Source organism: Medicago truncatula, chromosome 4, assembly GCF_003473485.1.
Source record: "Medicago truncatula cultivar Jemalong A17 chromosome 4, MtrunA17r5.0-ANR, whole genome shotgun sequence".
Taxonomy (NCBI): domain Eukaryota; kingdom Viridiplantae; phylum Streptophyta; class Magnoliopsida; order Fabales; family Fabaceae; genus Medicago; species Medicago truncatula.
The window spans coordinates 58,962,046-58,983,272 of NC_053045.1; the positions used below are offsets into that span (position 1 = coordinate 58,962,046).

At 35.3% G+C, this 21,227-nt stretch overlaps 1 protein-coding gene across 1 annotated transcript in view; it reads right to left on the reverse strand.

Moving 5' to 3' along the window:
* The window catches only part of LOC25494140 (uncharacterized), a 50,315-nt gene that overhangs the window by 15,711 nt on the left and 13,377 nt on the right, over positions 1-21,227 (reverse strand). The window contains exons 17-38 of the mRNA XM_024782589.2: positions 20,140-20,207; positions 19,651-19,771; positions 19,352-19,573; positions 19,015-19,242; positions 18,804-18,913; positions 17,508-17,604; positions 15,247-15,345; positions 15,000-15,140; positions 14,434-14,502; positions 12,978-13,448; positions 12,557-12,874; positions 12,234-12,365; positions 9,137-9,250; positions 8,788-8,972; positions 7,742-7,850; positions 7,525-7,668; positions 4,095-4,370; positions 3,245-3,916; positions 2,416-2,622; positions 1,052-1,155; positions 395-690; positions 160-244 (exon numbers count right to left, since the gene is read on the reverse strand). Coding sequence (XP_024638357.1) covers positions 160-244; positions 395-690; positions 1,052-1,155; positions 2,416-2,622; positions 3,245-3,916; positions 4,095-4,370; positions 7,525-7,668; positions 7,742-7,850; positions 8,788-8,972; positions 9,137-9,250; positions 12,234-12,365; positions 12,557-12,874; positions 12,978-13,448; positions 14,434-14,502; positions 15,000-15,140; positions 15,247-15,345; positions 17,508-17,604; positions 18,804-18,913; positions 19,015-19,242; positions 19,352-19,573; positions 19,651-19,771; positions 20,140-20,207 — 4,268 coding nt within the window. The remainder of the gene's footprint in view (positions 1-159; positions 245-394; positions 691-1,051; positions 1,156-2,415; positions 2,623-3,244; positions 3,917-4,094; positions 4,371-7,524; positions 7,669-7,741; positions 7,851-8,787; positions 8,973-9,136; positions 9,251-12,233; positions 12,366-12,556; positions 12,875-12,977; positions 13,449-14,433; positions 14,503-14,999; positions 15,141-15,246; positions 15,346-17,507; positions 17,605-18,803; positions 18,914-19,014; positions 19,243-19,351; positions 19,574-19,650; positions 19,772-20,139; positions 20,208-21,227) is intronic.

Consider the following 21,227-nt stretch of genomic DNA (forward strand, 5'->3'; position numbering starts at 1 on the left):
TCAACTAATTTTTTTTTTTTAAATTATCATCTTAAAAGACATTTCATCGTATTTTACCGGGGCGAAATTTAGTGTTAACAAAGTTCTACACTTAGATTTTTATGGGTACAAAAAAAAAAAAAAAGTCAAAGATTTGAACGCAATGAAAAAAAAGTATACCTCGATGTCACACAATCTCCTAATATAACATAATTGGCAGGAGCTTGAGGCCTCCAAAAGGTAATATTATTGTTGGGACCTGTCTCTGAAAGAGAGAAGACCAAATAGTTCATTGTAAAAGCCTATTTTCTCAATTATATATATAGCATAGAACATAATGTTCAAGCTGATAAACTGAATACACAAAAATAAGAAAATATTGTGATCAGGTTATTGCATTTAATTAAGAAGAAACCTTTTTCAGACACCCAAACTCGATCAAAGTTGGTACATGGAACTAGGGGAGTTGCATTTCCAAGATTTAAAGCAGCAGATGCCTGACTTTGAAGATTTAGTATAAGAGAAATAGCACTAAGTGAAAGATGAATACAGATGTCCGTTGAAAGCAAAGATATATTTGTTTTATCTTTCACAGATGTATATCCCCCAGAAATATCCACTGGATCTAGAATGACAAGACCAGAACCAGCTTCAACAGTAAAATCCTTCGCCAGGGCTCTAATCCAAGTGTCTTTTTCCTTTGAGGCATACCTACTCAAATAAACAGGAAAGTTGCAGATCAAATGCTTGCTGAGAAACTCATTCAATTTTTAAAGAATGTATTAACGAAAAGAAGTGAAATTGAACACTGCTTAGCTCAATTGAGCTGATATTGAAGGTTTTGATAGAAAGAAAATTAGGAGAATTAAATATGGGAATTCTTGGCAATAATAGTTCCAATTGAGGAACAATTAACTAAATAAGACAGTGTCTAATGAGTGGTTAATGGACTAAAAGTATAATGGCATGGTTAATCACTTTGTTAATTGTTCGTGAACTGAATATATTTTTGTCAAGAATTCCTAAACAATAATTTTCCCAGGAAAATAAAATGTCAGCAAAGATGTCTCACATGAAGCTAAGGTCCAACTTTGCACGAATAAGCTTCTCACTGTAAGATGAATCATCGAGAAACGACTTAGTACCATCGTAGAAGGTGAAGTCAGAAGAAACAACCTAACAGAAAAGCAAAGCAGCCATTAGACAAAAGAACACCAAAATCTAAAAAGCAAAATGGAAAATGAAAGATGTCAAATCTTCAAGGGAAGGGTAGTTGTGCACATGAATTAAAGCTAGACAAATAAGTAAAGTTATTTTCGATGTGTTCTATCGAAAAGGGAAAACACAGCAAAAATGCAATGCAAACTATCTACAATAAACCATTTTTGGAACTTCCTATCTTTGACTCTGATTGTTTGTGAAACTAATCAAGGATAATGGAAAATGAAAGATGTTAAATCTTCAAGTGGTGGGTAGTTGTTGACATGATTTAAAGCTAGACAAATAAGTAAAGTTATTTTCGATGTGTTCAATTGAAAAGGGAAAACACAGCAAAAATGAAATGCAAACTACCTACAATAAATAAATAAATACAGCATTTTTGGAGGTTCTTATCTTTGACTTTGATTGTTAAAGAAAATTAATCAAGGATCATTGTTGATTCAGTATGACACAGACTAATAGCTTAGACATATTATGTCTCGAATAGAGCCTCAGATAGCAAAAACATTACTAGGAGAAGCAATACAATCCTAAAGCACAATAGTTCCTAATCCAGAAGAGATATCTAGTCATAATCCAGTTGAGAGATAATATAGCTCAAAACAAGTAAACTTAAATGATCAAATTATAGATAATTGATAATTAAACATGCCCAAATTTCAGATCACAATAAAAAATTATAATTCATCATAAATTAACGGCTTATCATGACACTTGTCTTGTTGTGTAAAAACTATTTTCAGCAGAGGGAATTAAAAAAGCTATTATGTGATTCAGAAAGAAGAAAAAAAAGTCATGTGGAAGCATGGCAACTCAGGGTCTATGAAATGGAATTTGAAGAAACATCGACATGAAACCCTAACAAAGTATGAAATGACTAGATATCGCTTGAAAATGGTTTTGATAACCAGAAACAGCAAAGATCCAATGCACAAATCTTGATCAACAAATCACAAACATGCAAAGAAATCCAATCAGTGTAGTCAAATATCAACCATGGCGGATATAAGTGGCGGTTTTTGGGCTCTCCGCCATACCCATTTTGGCCGATATGCCAGGATTTTCAGCCAAATTTCGATATGATGGCCCTGCAAAGTAATGGTATGGTGGGATCGACAACACTGGATCCAATTAAGATGTAAGGTCTTTGGGCATATGTGATTGTGCCATTTGAAGCTTTGTGCATATTATTTTTGGAAACGTAAAGTATATTACCTGGGTTTCAAACGTAAAACTTTGAGTTTCGTTTGATTCACTTTGAGAATTTAAGGAAGACCCTGACGTTTGATTCATGGTGTCAAGGTTTTTCTCATCACCAGAAGACAAATCGCCTGGAACCACAATGTCAACACCATCTTCAATAGAGATTGAGTAGCTGCTATCATTACTCAGGTACGTATACTTCCTTAGCAGAGAACCATTCTGATAGATAAATGACAAATGTCAGTTTCTAATATGCAGCAACTCCTATATCTAATAGGGCAATAAATGCTTTTTAGAAATTCTCATTCCCTAATATTCAGTATTTATGGCCTATTTCTCTGGCCCTATTTGACCAACGAAGAAATCTTAAGAAAGAAAGATATCAGCAGAGTTAAAGATGACACAAGACATTCCCCTTAACATGGTGAAAAATTAAACAGCAGGAACCAACAAATATAACACAGAGCTTGAAGAGAAACGCTCACAACAACCTACCCTACCAACATATTAAATGTCTTAAAAACACGAAGTGTTGCTCTCCATTGAAAACATTGAAGAACATCAAATATTAAATACTACAACAAACCATTTCCCCTTCAAGGTTCTACTTAAACTACTGATCATATTCAATAAAAAGTGTTTCAAAATTTGAGCAAACAAGATATTTGTGAAAACTTAGCACACATGATATTGAAGATATACATTTTGCAAAGTATCATTAGTATTAATCACATTGTGGAATATTTCGATTCCTGAAAGCACTTTAAAGAGTTAATTTAGCCCCCAAGTATAAACATGAAATCAGAAGAAATAACTTCCTGATTAACGGGAAGCGTATTACCTCAATTTTTACATTAACAAATCGCAATCTTTTGCCGCGTCCAATGACTATAATTGGTCTAAACCTTGTACTGCGGACTTCTTTTGTATCTGTTTCAACAGATAAACAAATAACCTTTCCACAGCCATCGTATGTATATTCATCAATTCCTACCCAATCTGCAACTAATTGTTTAGATGGAGAGAGGTGCACCACATCCTCTTCCTGCCTGTAAACTGCTTCCATCAGCACTATGCTACTGTTTCTGCTAATCGGATCATTCTTTGGATCTGTTGTTTCCTCTCTTCCAGTGAGTGCTCCCAGAGCAGGCACAAAAAACTCTGCCACTGCAAGAAGAAAATCGGGCACAACAAGGACTCGAGGTTGCTGCACACGAATTACAAATGATTGGGATGACATACGCCACCTGTAGTCCATCAAGAACATTGTTGAAATGGGCATATTATCTATTCCAGCTTCACTGGTTGTCCTCCGAAAGCTGCCTGGGTTAAACAAAAAGGGAACCTTTACAGTAAAAGCTTGTTTGAAAGCATCAGTAGATGATCCAAGCATCAGGCGCATTTCAGGTTTCGTATCAGGGCGAAAATCTAGTATAGAAAATTTTGGAATTGTCACAAACAAGTCTGTCTCTGATGAAGATGTCATACGATATGAAACCCAGAGACCTTCCAGCTGCATAAATAATCCAATTAAAGAAATGAGAATGAAAGGTTAGCACATAAAATTCAGACATATCAAGCTGACAAAAAAGCTCACTCATTTAGTTAAAATCAAATCACTAAGAAACTGTCATGGAAACAACTTCATTTGCATATATAGACAAGTAAATCATATAAATATACATACTCACCGCAATATGAGCTAATGGCGACTCCCCATCAGTACCATTACAAAGCTCCAGCAAGGCATGGTTCCCCACAACAGTTATAATTGTAACTGTCTGTGACAATAGATTTTGACTGTTCAGGTTAACCTTATCAACCAGAAGTTTAATAGTATCCTTTGAACCAGATTTTCCACCACGAAAGCTAGCAGGAAGCCTTGGTTCTTCTGATAAATTCATGGTTGTACAATCCAAAATCACCTTATATTCTTTATCAGACATTACCCCGTGCAATAGATCCACCTGCTCAAGCGATCATAAAATTAACTGAAGAATATGGATTTTTTTAGTGAAATACAAGAATTAAAGTATGCAATCGCAGGTACTTATGATATGAAAGCATTGTGCGATTTGGATATTGAGAAGACTTCATATTTTCGGATAAATTCATGATATACCCTAAGCTTTAAAACGGATATAACAAAATTTGGATTTTTTTAGTGAAATACAATAATTAAATCATGCAATCATAGGTACTTATGATATGAAAGCATTTTGCGATTTAGAGAAGGAGAAGACATATTTGCGGATAAATACATGATATACCCTCAGCTTTAAAACGGATATAACAAAATTAGGTTACTCTAGAGGATTTGCATAATGAAACACACAAAAAGCACTGCAAACTAAACAACACACAGAAATACACTATCCAAAATCTTCGCCTAAATAACTTCTGATAGGCCAGATACAAGGAAGGGAAAATGTAATATGAGTGTGATGCAGATCATATTCTTCGGTGCCTTTGCAGAAGCATAAAGCACAAGTTATTGAAGGAAAATATTTGTCCATACAAACTTGCTTTCAAAAATTCTAGAAGCTAAAAAGTGTAAGACGAGCAATCTCAATGACATCATTGATATTGCTGGTAGTGTGGATCTATATATATGTGTGTGTGTAGAGTCAGGATCCATTGACAACAGGTGCAAATGAATTGACTTACACCAAATCTGAACCATCAAAACTCTTTAATCCAAAGGCTCGTATTATCCCAACAAAATGAAAATATTGAAGGATCACACTTGCTCCACCTGAGAAAAAAGACCCTTTTCTTTGTTTTGTTTCTCTCCGGTTCCTTCTCCAATACTCACTAGTCTTCTCTTTCAATTTTCCTTCTGTTTTACACAACTCATGGTTCAGATTGTTGTGACCTATAACAATCACAACTCCAATTTTTCAAGAGTTAATTAAATAATCATGCTGCAATTTTGTGAGAGTCAATTGTAATGTTGTGACTTGTAATACATCGTAATTTGTTGGGGATCTTAATCTTAATGGCTAGACATTGAGAACCTTTACCATAACTCATTCAGAGGGACTTTGCCACTAAATAATCCCAATTGTCAGTTAGGGATCTTGATTTCAACTAATTTCAAATAGGTTTCTTCGACCATTTTTTTTCACGTGAAAATAACAAGAGCTGTTATAAACATTGGGATCTTACACCTAATAATGTTTCTAAGGCAGAAAAAAAGGATACCAAGAAACAATGAGTTGATCTGGCCCTTGCAGAAGATGATGGCGGTGTAGCGGTTATGTTCACGTATATAGGGATATGTAAATGTGAAGCGAGAAAAAGAAATCAGATGCGATCCTTCAATATTTTCATTTTGTTGGGATAATGAGTCTTTGGATTATAGAGTTTTAACGGTTCAGATTTGGTGTAAATCAATTCACTTACACCTGATGTCAACGGATCCTAACTCATATATGTGTGTGTCTCGGTGTCAGACACATGACAGTGTACAACACTGTTAAATATGTGAAGTCTGTCTAAACTCTGTGTGTGTCTATAATGAGATCACTCACCTTGTATCTATAATGGCTTTACAAAAAATACATTGAATGCTTAATTAGTAAGCACTAGCCTAGGAAGTTGAATACTCTTGGGAGTAATCGCAATCAATCTAGGAAGTAGAATAATTAAACGAATATCTAAAGATTCTTAACTTTAATTTAACAGACTAACACCTACGATTACACTGAATTATATCATTTTTTCAAATTATTATTGGTGTACGTGTCGTGTCCGTGCTTCATATATATATATATAGAGATAGGAGGGAATCAACGCTTCAGATTTAACTGCTCTTTAAAAAGGGTCATACACTACATCCTCCACCTTTCATCTTCTCCACTTTGTCGCGTTCTCTTTCTCTCCCAAGTAATTTCTACTCTTTCTATGTTTCTTCTTCTTCTTCTTATGGTATTAATTTCACCAGTTGGTCTAAACAAAAACTTCACTATCACCATCATCGTAATCAAAGACCCATTTTTTGGGTTTTTTAGGTCAAAGGAAAATTAAAACTTGCTTTCACTGAGTTTATAAAATATTAAACAGACATCCACCTGCAGATTTATACTCGAGTCACAGGAAGATGTTGGGTTTTCAGCAACTGAATTCGTTAGATTGGCAAAACAATTTCGTTTTCTTTTACGTATTGATTGCTTCTCAGTATGGAATTGAAATTCAATGGATTGATCATTGTACCCATTTATAATAAATAAAAAATCATAGGAAAAAGCTTATTCAAATGTTTATGGTGTGTGCTCCTTCCATTGGTTTAATCGAAGGGTTTGAGATAAAAAATTCATGGCTTTCAAATTTGTGTTAGCTTTAGGCCGATTTGGAGGAAAAAGGTTTTTTAATAAATAGACATATAGATTGAGATAACCAAAGCCATTAAAATGGTTTTGCAAGAAATTAATTAATCTTCTGTTGATTAGACCAGTTTGTAGGAAGAATGTGCAGAGAAAAAGAATAAGGAAGTTTGATAGAGAGAACAAAGAAAGAGACTAGGTTGAGAAGAAGGAAGCGCGTGGAAAGGAGAAAAGGGCATGTGCAGTTTAATGTGTAAATTTTAATGTCAACCATTTATTTCAATCCAATGGTCAATAAGTAATGCTCTCACTTATATATATATATATATATATATCATATCATCTTAGGTCAGCAGATAGGTCAACAGAGTGCATATACCCACGAAAATGAGGATTTTGGCATAATCTTCACAACTCTTTGTTAATCATAGATTATTTTTGTTTGTTCATAATTGGGGGTCAGCATTCTATGTTACAAGTACAATAGCCTCACACATACCCTCAGCTTTAAAATTTTCTAATACAATAACTTCCTCTCCTTTCTCAAAACACGCAACTTCTGATATATCTAAATCATAGTTTAGGCAGCTTTACCAGAAAATATTAATAAATCTTATCTTGAAACTTCCTTAAAAAGATATATTTCTTGTACTTTTTTCATTTTGGTTGGAAAAGCGTTGAAAATTCTGACATTTCACCACACTTATCAATTCATATAAACATCTGGAAGAAATGTAGTTTTACACATTTTGAAGGAAATAAAATACAACTACTAGAAATTGGGATTTGAAGTTACCTTCACATCGAGTGAAAATGTCGGAACTTTACGGAAAACATCCCTCAAACTTCGACGAACAAATATATCAAGTCCTTGACCTTCACGTATCATTGGTTTTCCAAGACAACCATCAATTCCAACAGACATGTTAATTCCCAGAATCTGTAATTCATATGGAGTCAGGAATATGTCAATCATTTTAATCGCAATAGGTCATATGACGAGAAATCTGTACCTGAGCATGAAGAACATCAATATGCACAGCTGAAGGATCTTCTTCTCGAGATCCATGCCAACTGAATTCATTTTTAATCTGAAGCTTTCCCAGATCAAGTTGTATAAAACTGGAAGTGAGTAAAGCAATTACATTTCAGGTTCTAAGATACAAAAACCATTCATGATCTTTCACCTTATAGCTTAGACTACTACAAGAATTGATGGCATAATATCAAAGTCTCTATGACTAAGTGGATAGATCTTCAACCCTGGCCATAACTTACCTTGAATTTTAGCACAATATACAGTAAACATACGCATTGTCCGTCCCTCAAACATAAAGGACACTTGTATGACAGGGTGTCTAAGACAAAAAGTTACTAATTTTGATGGAGCCAGTTCCTTAAAGGAAAGAGTGGAAACTGAACAAAAGATATGCTGTAAAAATAATTAGCCTTGAATTCAATTCTTTCTGCCTCTATATGCTTCTAGTACAACTGTTTCCCTTTCCAATATGCGATTACAGGAAGACGTCATTATAAACCCATCTAAAATTAACAAACAAAAAAAAGTAACATCCACCAATTGATCTGTATTTACAGATATGCCAATAATTTAACCTAATGTTTCCATTAAAACCTTAAACTGATCTGTTGAATCTTAATATTGATATGTTAAGTCTTATGCCTTCCTTTATCCTAAATTAAAGAAACTGCCCCTATCAACAGTCCTATCAAATTTTCATCTGTAACCCATCGTCAAAATGACGAACAACCAAAGGAAAGAAAGAAAAATAATGAATTTTTAAATGTGCATTGTCGGCCTGAAACTTGCAGATTTGTCACACTAAGGCATATATGACACAAATGCTTAAGCTTACCATATCACACTTGATGTAATTTGATGCGACAGTCAATTTTGTCAATATTTGCATAAGGCAGTTTCTGCTCAACTATAAGTGGAGTTTTACACTAATTGCCTAGTCCATCATACAAAATATCCAACCACTTTAGAAAAGAAAAGATTGCTATTACATTCCATAAACAGATTTTTAGATTCACTCACTCTTTGCTCATTGAGTTCTTTGGAACAACGATAATTGGTGTATCAAGTGCAAGATCCAGCTTCAATGCAGTAGCTCCATCTATTTCGTATTTCTGAATCAACCATTCAAATCCTCCAACTTTATCAACAAGTTTGATTGCTTCTTCGGTATGAGGGGATGCCAGTTCCATAAAGTACACCGTTATCTACAGAAGTAAAGCATAATCGACTTTTGTAATTTCTTTTTGTTAGACAAGGAAATATATCAACGTGGATGAACCCATAGACCACACAGATTTAAAATTCTCAAAGCAGGAGAAAAGCATAAATTTTAATTTGAGACCAAGTTTATTAAATTTTCTAAACGTACCTCTTGCACAAATCTATAAAGGAAAACAATGCGAACAGCAGAAAGTTGACCTTCCAAGCTGTAGTCATATCCTTCATAATCATCATCTTCGGCGCTATAAGAATTAAATTTGAACTGGAAAAAAAAATTCAAATATAAATAACTTGAATGAAGACACCCGGAGTAATGAGCTAGTGGTGAGGGAATTGCATGAGGTTGAAGGTTCAAATTTCATTGCAACCGTTGTACACAAAAACAAATCAGTAAAATTTCCCTTTAAAGCATATAAATGATAATAAGAATGACTAAGCATTACTTTAACTTGAAAAATTATCATAAAATAATTTCAAATTAAAACTTATTGTTGTTAAATGTGTTTGAGTCTCACTCACAAAAGCTAACACATAGGACGAGGTGTCCAAATAATTTCAATACCCATCCTCACGGTTAGTGTGAGCTGAACTCTAATCCCACATTGCCTGCAAAGTCCAGCTCTAATACCAGAATTTGGGTCTAACTCAACCGCAAAAGAGCCATGGAACAAAAGAAATTTGCATCTCTTCCTGTGGCATATGCGTACAGGGAAGACCTCGAGGTAGTGACATTTGTATTGTCCAATGTTTCTGGTGCAAAGCTCTTGGACATTTTGCTTCCCATTGTCCTAAAAAGTTTTGCAACTTCTGCAGCAAAGGCCACATTATTAAAGAATGGCCACCAAGGAGAAATGCAACAGTTTCCACTGCCTCTGCTGGGTTTTATACTTCTGTTGTTTCTGTGGATCAGAATTTTCCTAATTCTATGCCACTGTTGACACCTAAAATAGTTCAACAAATGATTTTTTTTCAGCATTTTCTGATTTTGGTCTTTCAGTCGGATAAGGCTTTTTTTTTGGGGGTGGGGTGGTAGCTCAACTGGTTTGTGCTAATGGATAGGGAGTTGAAGGCCCTGGGATCAAACCCAGGCAAAAGAGAAAAATGAATTAATCTAACAACTAACCACTAACGTTTGCTGAATTAATCTAACAACTAACCACTAACGTTTGCCATTCAAAAAAGCAAATAGGGTTTTTCACGTAGTTCTCTTTGGTATTTTAACTCGGGCATCTAGTCGTATAACCAACAATGTTGTTGCCCTTAAAAGTGTTGCAAATTATTGCTGAAATTTGAGAATACAAACTGTAAACAGATTACCTATCCCAGCAATCAATGATATCTCCTCATCTCTCACCAATGCTTATGTTTCTCCTGGTCTAACCAATAAATTTATTTCAGTCAATTAGTTGACAATGGCTGCATGGGTCTCTTCGGTGTTTGTCCAACAATTTTTGTCAACTTTCTGCTTGTGTGTGTATCTGGTATATGCAATCCTATTGCGTCCAATATTAAGTATCTGGCTTCCTACTGCAAATTTCTTTCAGGTTTGATTTGTGCATCTTTATGGATATTTATGTCTCGTCTCAAGACGATGACTATCTGTTTGCCTCACTGCTAGTTCCAAGTTGTTCGTTGGTCATTTATCCAAGTTACTCTTATTCTATTGTAGTGTGTTTTCTGCCTTGTCACAATTTGGTCTTATAGGCAGATTCTTAATCATTGCTATTAGCAGCACATTGTTAATAGTCTCGGTAGCTCCTTCGTCCAACTTATGTCAAGGATGATTGTCAACACCTGCTTAAATTGTTTGATTCATAGTCCGATGTCCGACCACAGTCAAGGTTGAGCTGTCGACACCAGTCACAGAAAACTATGAGACCATTCACACGCTTAAGTTGGTTCTTTCAGGCTACGGACAACTTATAGCCCAAAAATAGGGATTAGTTTTAAGTCTATTGTGTTAAGCTATTATCATGTTATTATCTGTTCCTTATCATGTTCTTGTTTCTTCGCCTTTTATTCAAAATCTGTAACTTAAACGGCTCGCAATGATCATGTAAATCCTTCTGAATTTTAGAGGGTGTGTTAGCGAGACCATATGCAGCAGCAACAGACCAATTTAAATTATTCTCCTCTGAGTTTCACGGAAGTTATAGAGGTATATCCTGAAAAAAATGGACACAAGGCTCTCACCAGATTTGTTGGTCTTGTTCTATGATGATTTTGATCTTGGCCAACAGATAGATAATATAACAGAGGCGGACACAAGATAAAAAACCAAAATAGATGCAAATAATTCAAAAAATACATGTGAACAGCTGCAAAGCACTAGATACAGGGAGGCTCACTGAAAAAAAAACGGGTTAGAACGAGGATAGAGAACTCTGGTTAACCTAACTAAAAGGGTGGTGATGTCGTTGGTGCTCAAGAGGGAAGAGTGTGAGTCCCCTTACAGGTGGACTTTCAAGCTGCACAGGGACGTTTGGCGACATGTGAGAGAAAAAGACAGACTTCCAAACTGCATCAGCCGCTACTTCTGGACAGCCAACGGAGCAGCTAGAATTTTTTGGACTTAACAGCTAGGGTTTTAGTACTGTTAGCAGGGCCACTGATCGTTAGCTATGGTCCCAAGTTGAGAATAATGACTTGTTGCTGAATAGCTTTATAAGATTAACTCTCAGCCTGTTGTATTTGTTAAAATTAAGATTCTTAAGATATTCCTTTAATTGTACAACATTCTAGATTGATTGTTATTACTCCCACAATATACAACTTCCTACCCTATTGCCTACTTATTAAGCAGTTAATGCATTTACTGTCAAACCAATGTAAATACAAGTGTTGTGATCTCAGTATTTACACAAAATTCACACAACTAACATACAAATTCTATAATATTCATTAATCTGTACAAAAGAAATCCCATGATCATAGCAATATTTACATTACGAAAATCAGAGTGTTAGATATCAGTCATTAGCCCATATAATTCAATTCTAGCCTGTATTTCATATAAAAAATATTGAGAACTATTCTCTATCTTAACTAGCAAGTTTTATTTTCTGTCAAAATAGTTTGCAGATTGTATCGAATTTAAACTTTTCAAAAGCTATTTTAATCTGCATGTAATGTACTATATTGTCAATTGAAATGTATGACTGATGTCAAAATCAAACAGCTATTTAAAACAGTTAAGCTTATGTAGAACAGTGGAATTTTACAGACACATGGAAAAGAAAACTCGCCTTTATAAGGGATTCAACACCTGGATTTCGTATGTCACAAAGCCAATCCCAACATTGATCTGACCCGAGAGACGTATCACATAGTCTAAAATTGCCTAATGTTCCATCAATAGAAAGAGAACTTGGGTGAACCTTCATAAGAGAAATAAACAATTTTAGATTTTGCAGATATGACAACAAATGGAAGGAAAAAAAAACTATGCTTCCAGAGCAACAAGTACTGGAAAAGAATAATTTAAAAAAAGATATGAAACAGGTTACGAATAGAAAGCCGAAGGAGAGAGGAAGGCGATAAGACCAACTATTAGAAAGTAAGTCATTACCTTAAGATCCATCAGGAAACTTTCTTGTACTAACTTGGCAAGTTGAGAACCATCCTCCTTGTTAAGAAAAATAGTTACACTGTCCATATTCATGTTCAAATGAAATACTACACGTTCTTTACCAAATCCTAATAATCCTCTAACACGACCCTTTTCATCAGTCCTTTCCTTTACTAAAGGTCTCTCTGGAGAAGTTTTCAAAGTGTCTGCATCACTTGTCACTTTATTTCCTGAGCTTATATCCAAGCCAAAACTTATCAATGCAACAATTGTGGGTCGGTTGCAAAAAAATTCCAGCTTGGACATACGAACACACATCTGAAGATGAACAAACAGAAATGGAAATACAGCATTGTATCTCATTACATAGAAGAGAAGACCTGAAAATCAGATTCAATGTTAACAATCCTCGTTAAAGTACCTGTGTATCGATACCATCATAATCAGGTGAGCCAGGGCTCCTTGTTGAGAAAGACATAGATACAAAATTTGAAGTATCACTTCCCTCTGCCTCATAATATTCCTCATGAGGAGTACTATTTCCAGTTTCAATTTCTTTTTCATGAATTAGACTTTCAAGAGACTCAAAATCAGAAGCAATCCCCATCAATCCTTGCTGATCCAACTCCATATTATGTAAAGAATGTCCTCCATCTGTTTGAGAAATGAAGTCTGATAATGCATCCATAAAGCTATCATCATCATCGGGAATCCCAAATGAATTGTCCTTCCCATGGGAGTCGGAGGAAGAACATAAAGTTTCATTCTTCAAGACTGAAACAGCTAGATATTGTGGAGATACAGATAGACGACCCTGAAGTTCATCCTTAATTTTTAAAGAATGCAATTTCATCTTCACTGTCAGATCACTCTCTGCAAGAATGACATGCACCTGGGAGGCAAAACAGTAACCACAAATGACTTCGTTTCTAGGTCAGATATTCAAAAGAAGCAAAATGCCAAACATACTACTAAATTGGAATAATTTTGTTTGGAAATGGCTCAGGGACAAAAGGAAAGGTAGAGAAAATAGAGAAACACTCTAATATTCTCGAGGAAAAGTTATATTACTTGAATGATTCAATGCTTGATGATCCAAAACACTAGGTGGTGAACCTTATTTATACTACTCTAGGAAGGCTCTCCATTACCAACTAGAAATATCTAGAAACAAAGAAAAGTCTAGAGATATGGATACTCTGGTACATAAGCCTAGAAGGATCTAGAAAAGTTAAGACTTCCCTAGTGCTTATTTAGTAGTGTCTAGTAGCTTCCTTATTATTCCATAGTATTCTAGAGACTTCCATATTATTCTTCATCATTCTCTATCAGGAAAGAGCAACAACTCAAAAAACTTTATAAGAGAAATTTTATATAAAAATAATGGCAATGTAATCATTGAAGTTGTAGAAATAACTTCATTACTCGCCTTTGTAAAATGCATTTTACATTTATTCTCCTTGCAATCAAATTAAACATTCTGCTAGGAGCTAATTCAACTAAGCAGATTAAGAAAAATTATCGCAATCTGAAAAATAATCAAGTTCACCCAGAATATAGTAGCAAATTCAGTTTCTAGGACTTGAACCCGTGACCTTTCAATCATGTGACAACAACTTTACCGTTGCGCCAAGGCTCCCCCTTCGGACACATAAAACAGATTAAATAAATACACAAGTTCCTGTTGAAATCGAAAAACATATGCGTAATACTAAACACAAAATGTCACTGAAACCTACAGACACTTGTCCACGTTCTTATACATAGGGACAAAAAATGCATAAAAAGACAATCAAAAGAGTTAACCAGTCTAGGGAAGTTCCAATTCAAGATTATATCGATCTAAGAACCAAATGTAGAAGCTTATACAAACAAACCTTTCCCCCATCTGCAACAATTTCAAGAATAAGAGACTCATCAAGATTTCCATCAGTCGTGTTTCCAGCCTGCACATACATTAAAACACATAAATTTCCACATATGTCAGATATTACTGATAATAGGTTTTCTAGAATATTCATTGTTGTTTAAGTTTATTTTGATTAGTTGGCAGACAACTGTCATAACTACCTTTCTGTTAGCGTGTTAGTTAAGCTGCTAGGCACTATAAATGCCAAACTTGTATTCAGAATCCTCAAGAATCATTAATACTTAACAAATTAGTTAGTCAGTGGCAGTTGATAGTTCAGTTATGTTATACGGTGGCTTATCTTACAATCTTCAGAGACTATAAATACAGCTGTACTCAGCAGATAAATACATAGTAACTTTCTGTTTAAACAGTTTTACTTAGAAAACTCTCTCGATTCAATACTGGATAGGCATAGTTTGGGAATGTGATAAAAAGTAACAACATGAAAGATGTGTGTGCGCTCGTGTGCAAATTACAATAATCATTCTTCATGCTTGTGCCAGAAAAAGCCTAAAAAGGAATGTATCAAACCTTTCCATATACAAACAGTTTGGCTTCCATCAATGCCCCATTTATAACAATATCAGCTGTTTTTGAATTTGTGTTATTAAGAACATTGTAGGATGCAGTAGCACCCTCAGAGTTACCTAGCACATCAACTGATAGAGGAGTCTGCAAGCAAAATGTAAACATCTAAGAAATGAACTATGAAGATCAAGGATATAATAACTTATCAAAGCAAAATGAATGTGAAAAAAGCATACTAAGGCTGTCTTACTGAAGCTTGATATGTAGCTTGGATGAGTCCCTTAAACCAGCAACCCTTCTCCTCTTCTTCCCGAAAGTCTAAGATCCAGGTACTAGAAGATTCCAGAGCCTGGAAGGAAAATCATATTTCAAAGAGTCATGCAGAGCCAGTTAAAAAACAAGCATACCTATTCACAATGGTTACCTATATGAAGTTTCTAGCAGCTGAACCAAAATTTAATGTTTGATCCCCTACTTTTTATTTAAAAATCAGAAACCAAAAGATGTGCTTGTCAGACTTAGGAGAAGCCATGGGGCTGTCGCATGCTATGTATTGGGTGCAGACCCTGCAACTAAGAAATGTAGATTTCGAGCTGGATGCCAAGAAGGTTGCAGATTATTATAATCATGGTAGTTGTGATATCTCCGAGTTTGGAGCAATTATTGATGATTGTAGACGGTGTTGTAATTTGTTGGAAATTCCGCCTTAATTGCGGTCCACCCCTAGTCGCCTAAATTGCGACCTTCGGTTAGCCTTAATTGCAGCCTCCAACACCTTCATTGTGTTGGCTTTGAGGGGGTGGATTTAGTCCCACATCGGATAGATAGTACTCTTGAGAAGATTTTATAAAGAAGAGGTACTCCTCACCTTACAAGCCGGTTTTGTAAGGATGAGTTAGGCCCCAAATTTCAACACGGTATCAAAGCCTATCCTAGATCTATCGTTGGGCTTCCTGCATCGTCCACGCTTCAGGCCCATTGGGCCGGGCTGAAGCGTGAGGAGGTGTGTTGGAAATTCCGCCTTAATTGCGGTCCACCCCTAGTCGCCTAAATTGCGACCTTCGGTTAGCCTTAATTGCAGCCTCCAACACCTTCATTGTGTTGGCTTTGAGGGAGTGGATTTAGTCCCACATCAGATAGATAGTACTCTTGAGAAGAGTTTATAAAGAGGAGGCACTCCTCTTACAAGCCGGTTTTGTAAGGATGAGTTAGGCCCCAAATTTCAACATAATTTTTTTTTTTGAAAACAGTAGAGTTTAGTCGGAGACAAGCGAACGAGGTCGCTCATACTCTTGCTCGAGAGGCCTTGTCCTTAGCTAGTCCCCATGTGTTTGATAATGTTCCACCTTGTATTTGGTCTTTAATATGTAATGAAAAACTATAAGCTACTTTCCTTCACAAAAAAAGATGTGATCAAAGCATAAAGGTAGGTCATCTGGTCTTGTTTCATCGGGGTATTAGAGTTGATAGGTTGAGAGAGGAATACAAAAAAGGTTAAACTGAATTTGATTGAAATGGTTACGCTAATGTTAACTCTGCCACAATTATCCATGTATATGCAGAGTTTTCAGGACTGTTTCAGTCCAGTCCAACAGAAAATACTTCAATTTTCCCAAGGTCTTAATCTCAACTTCATTGGCTAAGTGTTGGCCTAACAGTTGTTGCTCCTCTTCATCATCACCTGTCACTATAATGTCGTCCACATGCACCAACACAACTGTCACTCCCCCGGACACAATGTTTGATAAATAGAGTATGGTCTCTGTTAGAGTCCTACATCGGTTGAGAGATGGCCTGAATAAGTGTTTATAAGTGGGTGAAATCCTCACCTCACAAGCCGGTTTGTGGGGTTGTGCTAGGCACAATCACAAGTACTAAGATCGTATCAGCGCTCTGGTTAGGTCCCTTCTACAGTTTTGATTGATGAAGAGTGGTGGAATGGAATGGAGTGGGATGGAAGCATGTTCCATTGTTTGGTTTTGTAAAAAAAGAGTGGGATGGAATGGAGTGTGATGGAATTCATTCCATCCAATACCACCCATTTAGCCAAATTGTCATTCCTCCCAATTTGGGGTGTATCCAATGGAATGGAACACATTAATAATACAATTACAAATTGTTATTCCGGTACTCGTTTATCAAGGTACTACTCATGAACGATGGCAAAATAAATGCTTTTGAACTGAAGGGTAAAAATGGAATAAAAAAGTTATAACTCATTCCATTCCGTCCACTTTCCAAATAATGGAGTGGGAAATTAGTTTCATTCCGTCAAAAAATATCCAAACAATGGAATGTAATCTTTATTCCATGTTCCATTCCATTTCGTTTCATTCCGCTCCATTAATTTGATGTTATCCAAACAGCGTACAGTGTTGAATGAGAGTTCATAATGAACAGTAGTGGAATAAAATAGGAACAATTTCTTGAACAAAAAAAAAAAAAATAGGAACAATTTCAGAAATGAAACGCCATACATATTTCAAGATTACCGGAACGTATTTAGCTTACCTTCTGAATATCCATTCCCCTGGTGCTTACAGCAATACAAAATGGGGAGCCGCCAACATTCATTGGGGGAACATCAAGGACTTGCCTACCAGCCATGCTGCAGAGTCCAAGCACAAAATTACATATATAAAATATATTAAAACAAATTCTGTTTAAAGGTAATATAACAGCAAACTCGTAAAAACTGAAGGCAGATAAAAAAGTTGGAAGATTTGGAAGACATGGGCTTTGGTCTATACAAAAATATTGCATAAGGGTAAGGCATAATTCAACCCCAAAAGCAAGCTCAAGCCTTATAAGGAATACTTTGGCCATACCCTCTCATGCCCATGAGAGATCATTAGAACATGGACATATGTAGATGGCCTAACAACTCATTTGGGTAATGACAGTTTTTGAAATGATTTTCCCTCCCTATATGCAGTGACTAGAGAAAGAAGAAGAAAACTTTTATTTGAAGATATGCGGCACAAGCATGTGAGAGAAAAATGAATATAATAAAAAAAATTATGAAAAGAATGAAATCATAAGTGTGTTGGATAGGATTGGGGAATTCTGTGTAAAATATATATATTACATTCTATTGTGTACTGTAGCATATATTAAATAAAAATTTATATATTTAAATATTACCGATTGGACCCCGGTTGAACCTACGAACCCTGAACCCATGAGTACACCGGTTTAATGTCCGGTCCGGTTTTGATTACCTTGGACAAACCCATTAAGAAACAAATCGAAAATTCTGTCTTTAAAAACATACTTGTTTTGTCAATGCTACTCAACAGAATTAGTATTAATCATTTCAAATTTGTAATCATTACATTGCTCTTTATCCCAATATATATTATTGTAAGCAGTCATTCTTGTGATTGGTAGGAAGTAGATGAGCCCCTATACTTTGAAGCAGTTTTTTATTGTTTAATTTACCAAAAAAATTCTAAAAAAATAGTGTGCATTTTTAAGACAATGTGCAGTTCTTCAGTGCAATTGCGAGGTGACTCATGGCCCCATATCATTAAGGGGGCCACTTTATCCCATAACTTCCAAATATAAAATTATGTTCTTATCATGGCTATTTTAAAGGAAGTTCTAGTTTCTGACAAGAAAACAAATGGGGCAGCCTTGCTATAATATTTTTTTCATAATTCTTTTTGTAAATTTTTCCATTCTGGAGGATAGTACACCCTCCATAAAAGAGTTGTTTTCCTCTTTTCTCTTGAATAAAATATTCTTCTGTTAAAAAAACATTGGCATTAATTTCCAACAAATAAAACTGAAAAGGATGAAAAAAACCTTAGGTATCGGTGGTAACTCTGGGACTTTGCAGATTCAAATACATAAAGATATGATCCTGAAAGCACCAAGAAACAAGGATGCCATGTAGCAACGGAATTGCCAATTCCCTATGCAATGAAACATTATTTTCAATTTATTGGTAAAAAACAAATTGATATCTTAGAAATAAATGACAAATAAGTCAATTTACAAAGAATTATGGAAATACCTTCCACACTAGGATTCTACCATCAGTGGCAAGATCTGCAGGACCCCAAGGAGTAAGTTTAGATTGGAAACTATCTGACGCGGGCTGACTACAAATTTCCATAGTCTGGTATAATATGTTCAGCAGTTCCATGATTCTGAAATATCTCTCTGATGAAAGGTGAATGCCAAGGTTCGGCACTTGAATGGAAATAAGCGTGGAGGGGTAACTTGGATGAGGGACTTTAATCTTGAGTAACCACAGGCAGAAACATGATAAGTTAAGAACAATATATGCTTACTAACGTGTCACACAGACAATGATTATAGAATAGTTTGAATGAATATGATAAACAAACCTGATTAACAAGTACTGCCATTCCACACCTATCAAGCAGAGAATAAACATTTTCCTCTTTTTGGGTAGTGGATGAGTTCATTATTTGGCTATCATAATTTGGCTTCACCAAACTGCAACTCCCAAAATCAGAGCCACAGTCGGTAAAAAATGCAGCAATATCTCGTCCAGTAATGTAAAACCGAGAATAAAGATTCTGCCTCTGCTCATCAGACTGGCTTTCCTGTGAGAATACGGAATAACTTAAGAAAATACCACGGCAATAATCACAATTAAAATCTGGTAACTCAAGAAGCATACCGCGGTGTGTAGGGTGAAATGACCAAAATCTAAAAGAAAATGACTATCACATCTGTCGGAACCACTAGTTCTGAGAGGAACTCTTACTTTAGGAGCATCGAGATCAATATCAAATGCAAATCTGAAAAATCAGTCAAAAACAATAATCTATAATTTAGCATTATATACTATTCCAATTTAAGAGAAAAAACTAAGAAAACGAAATGAGAAAAATAAAACACGAAGTGAAGGATAATGCTTTAGCATTTAAAAAAAAAGAATAAATTTCCATTTTAATCCTCACAAATTCCTTAGGAAAAGCTTCTGGCCACATCTCACTCAGAATATCTAATAATTCAAGCATATTGGATCACTGGCTTTATGAACACTGTTAACTTTTTCATAGGTATGAACATAGAAAAAAGAGGTATCAACAAAACAACAGGAAAGACAGATGAAGCAAAAACATTCCAGAAAATAGAAAAAGAACAAAGTAATAACAGTGAATACCTGCTTTTTTCCTCTAAAACCATTTGAAATTGTTCCTGCGCTCTACGAGTCACTTTCTCAAACTTCATCTGCCCTTCCAGTTATCGGTTAAACGAGTTAGGCCAGAAAGAATATAAAGCTACAATAGGTCCCCATTCAATACATGCTGGGGAAAAATATTCGAAAATTGTAGTGATAATATTGCCCTAAATAATTGTTTTATTTTATTTTATTTGCTGTAAAAGTCTGGATAAAGGAAGGCTCACCCTCTTGTATGGCCAGAGAGATCACCAACCTCAGCAAAAACTTATAATGGAACTCACGTAGTGCCTCTACCCAATTGAGAAATTTCAGACTTGAATTCAAGTCACACTCAATATGAACACATCACATTTACAAATTCACCTTAATTAAAACATTAATTTTTTTAAAGAGGTAGAGGAAGACCTAGGAAAACTATTAAAAGAAACCATTAGAAAGGATTTAGAGGTCAATGAGTTGGATCCAAATTTGGTTTAAGGTGTAATTTGATCCATGTAGCCGACCCCACTTAGTGGGATAAGGCTTGGTTGTTATTGCTGCTGTTGTTGCTGGTCCCTGTTCACATTGTAATAGTCCCAATTGTAACTAAAAAAAATTGTAATATTCCCAATTAAGAAAAGTTTACAGATTTAATATTTCTGTTTTCTCTCCTCTCTAAATCTCCCTCCATCACCATAATTACACTTGAGGTGATATCTGGGTGGTATGTGCCTTAGCCTTGCAACCTCAAGGTACCGAGTTCAAATCCCCTAGGGGTCGGTTGTAAAATGGTCATTAGTGCCACTTTAATTGATAAAAATAAAAATTAAAAACTCCCTCCATCTTTGTAATGGAGTTTCTATGTTTTTTCACAATGTAAATTTTGTTCATTTTTAATCCCTACAATTAACAAAAAGTTGTGTTTTATGCAGGGACGAATATGGAGGGGGGCGAGCATGGGATCCAGCCCCGCCTCTTTCCTTCTAATTCTCATATAATACTATATATTATATTCAATATAAAACATTACATATAATACTATGTGTTATAATATACTATATGCACATATATATTATTAAAGTATTATT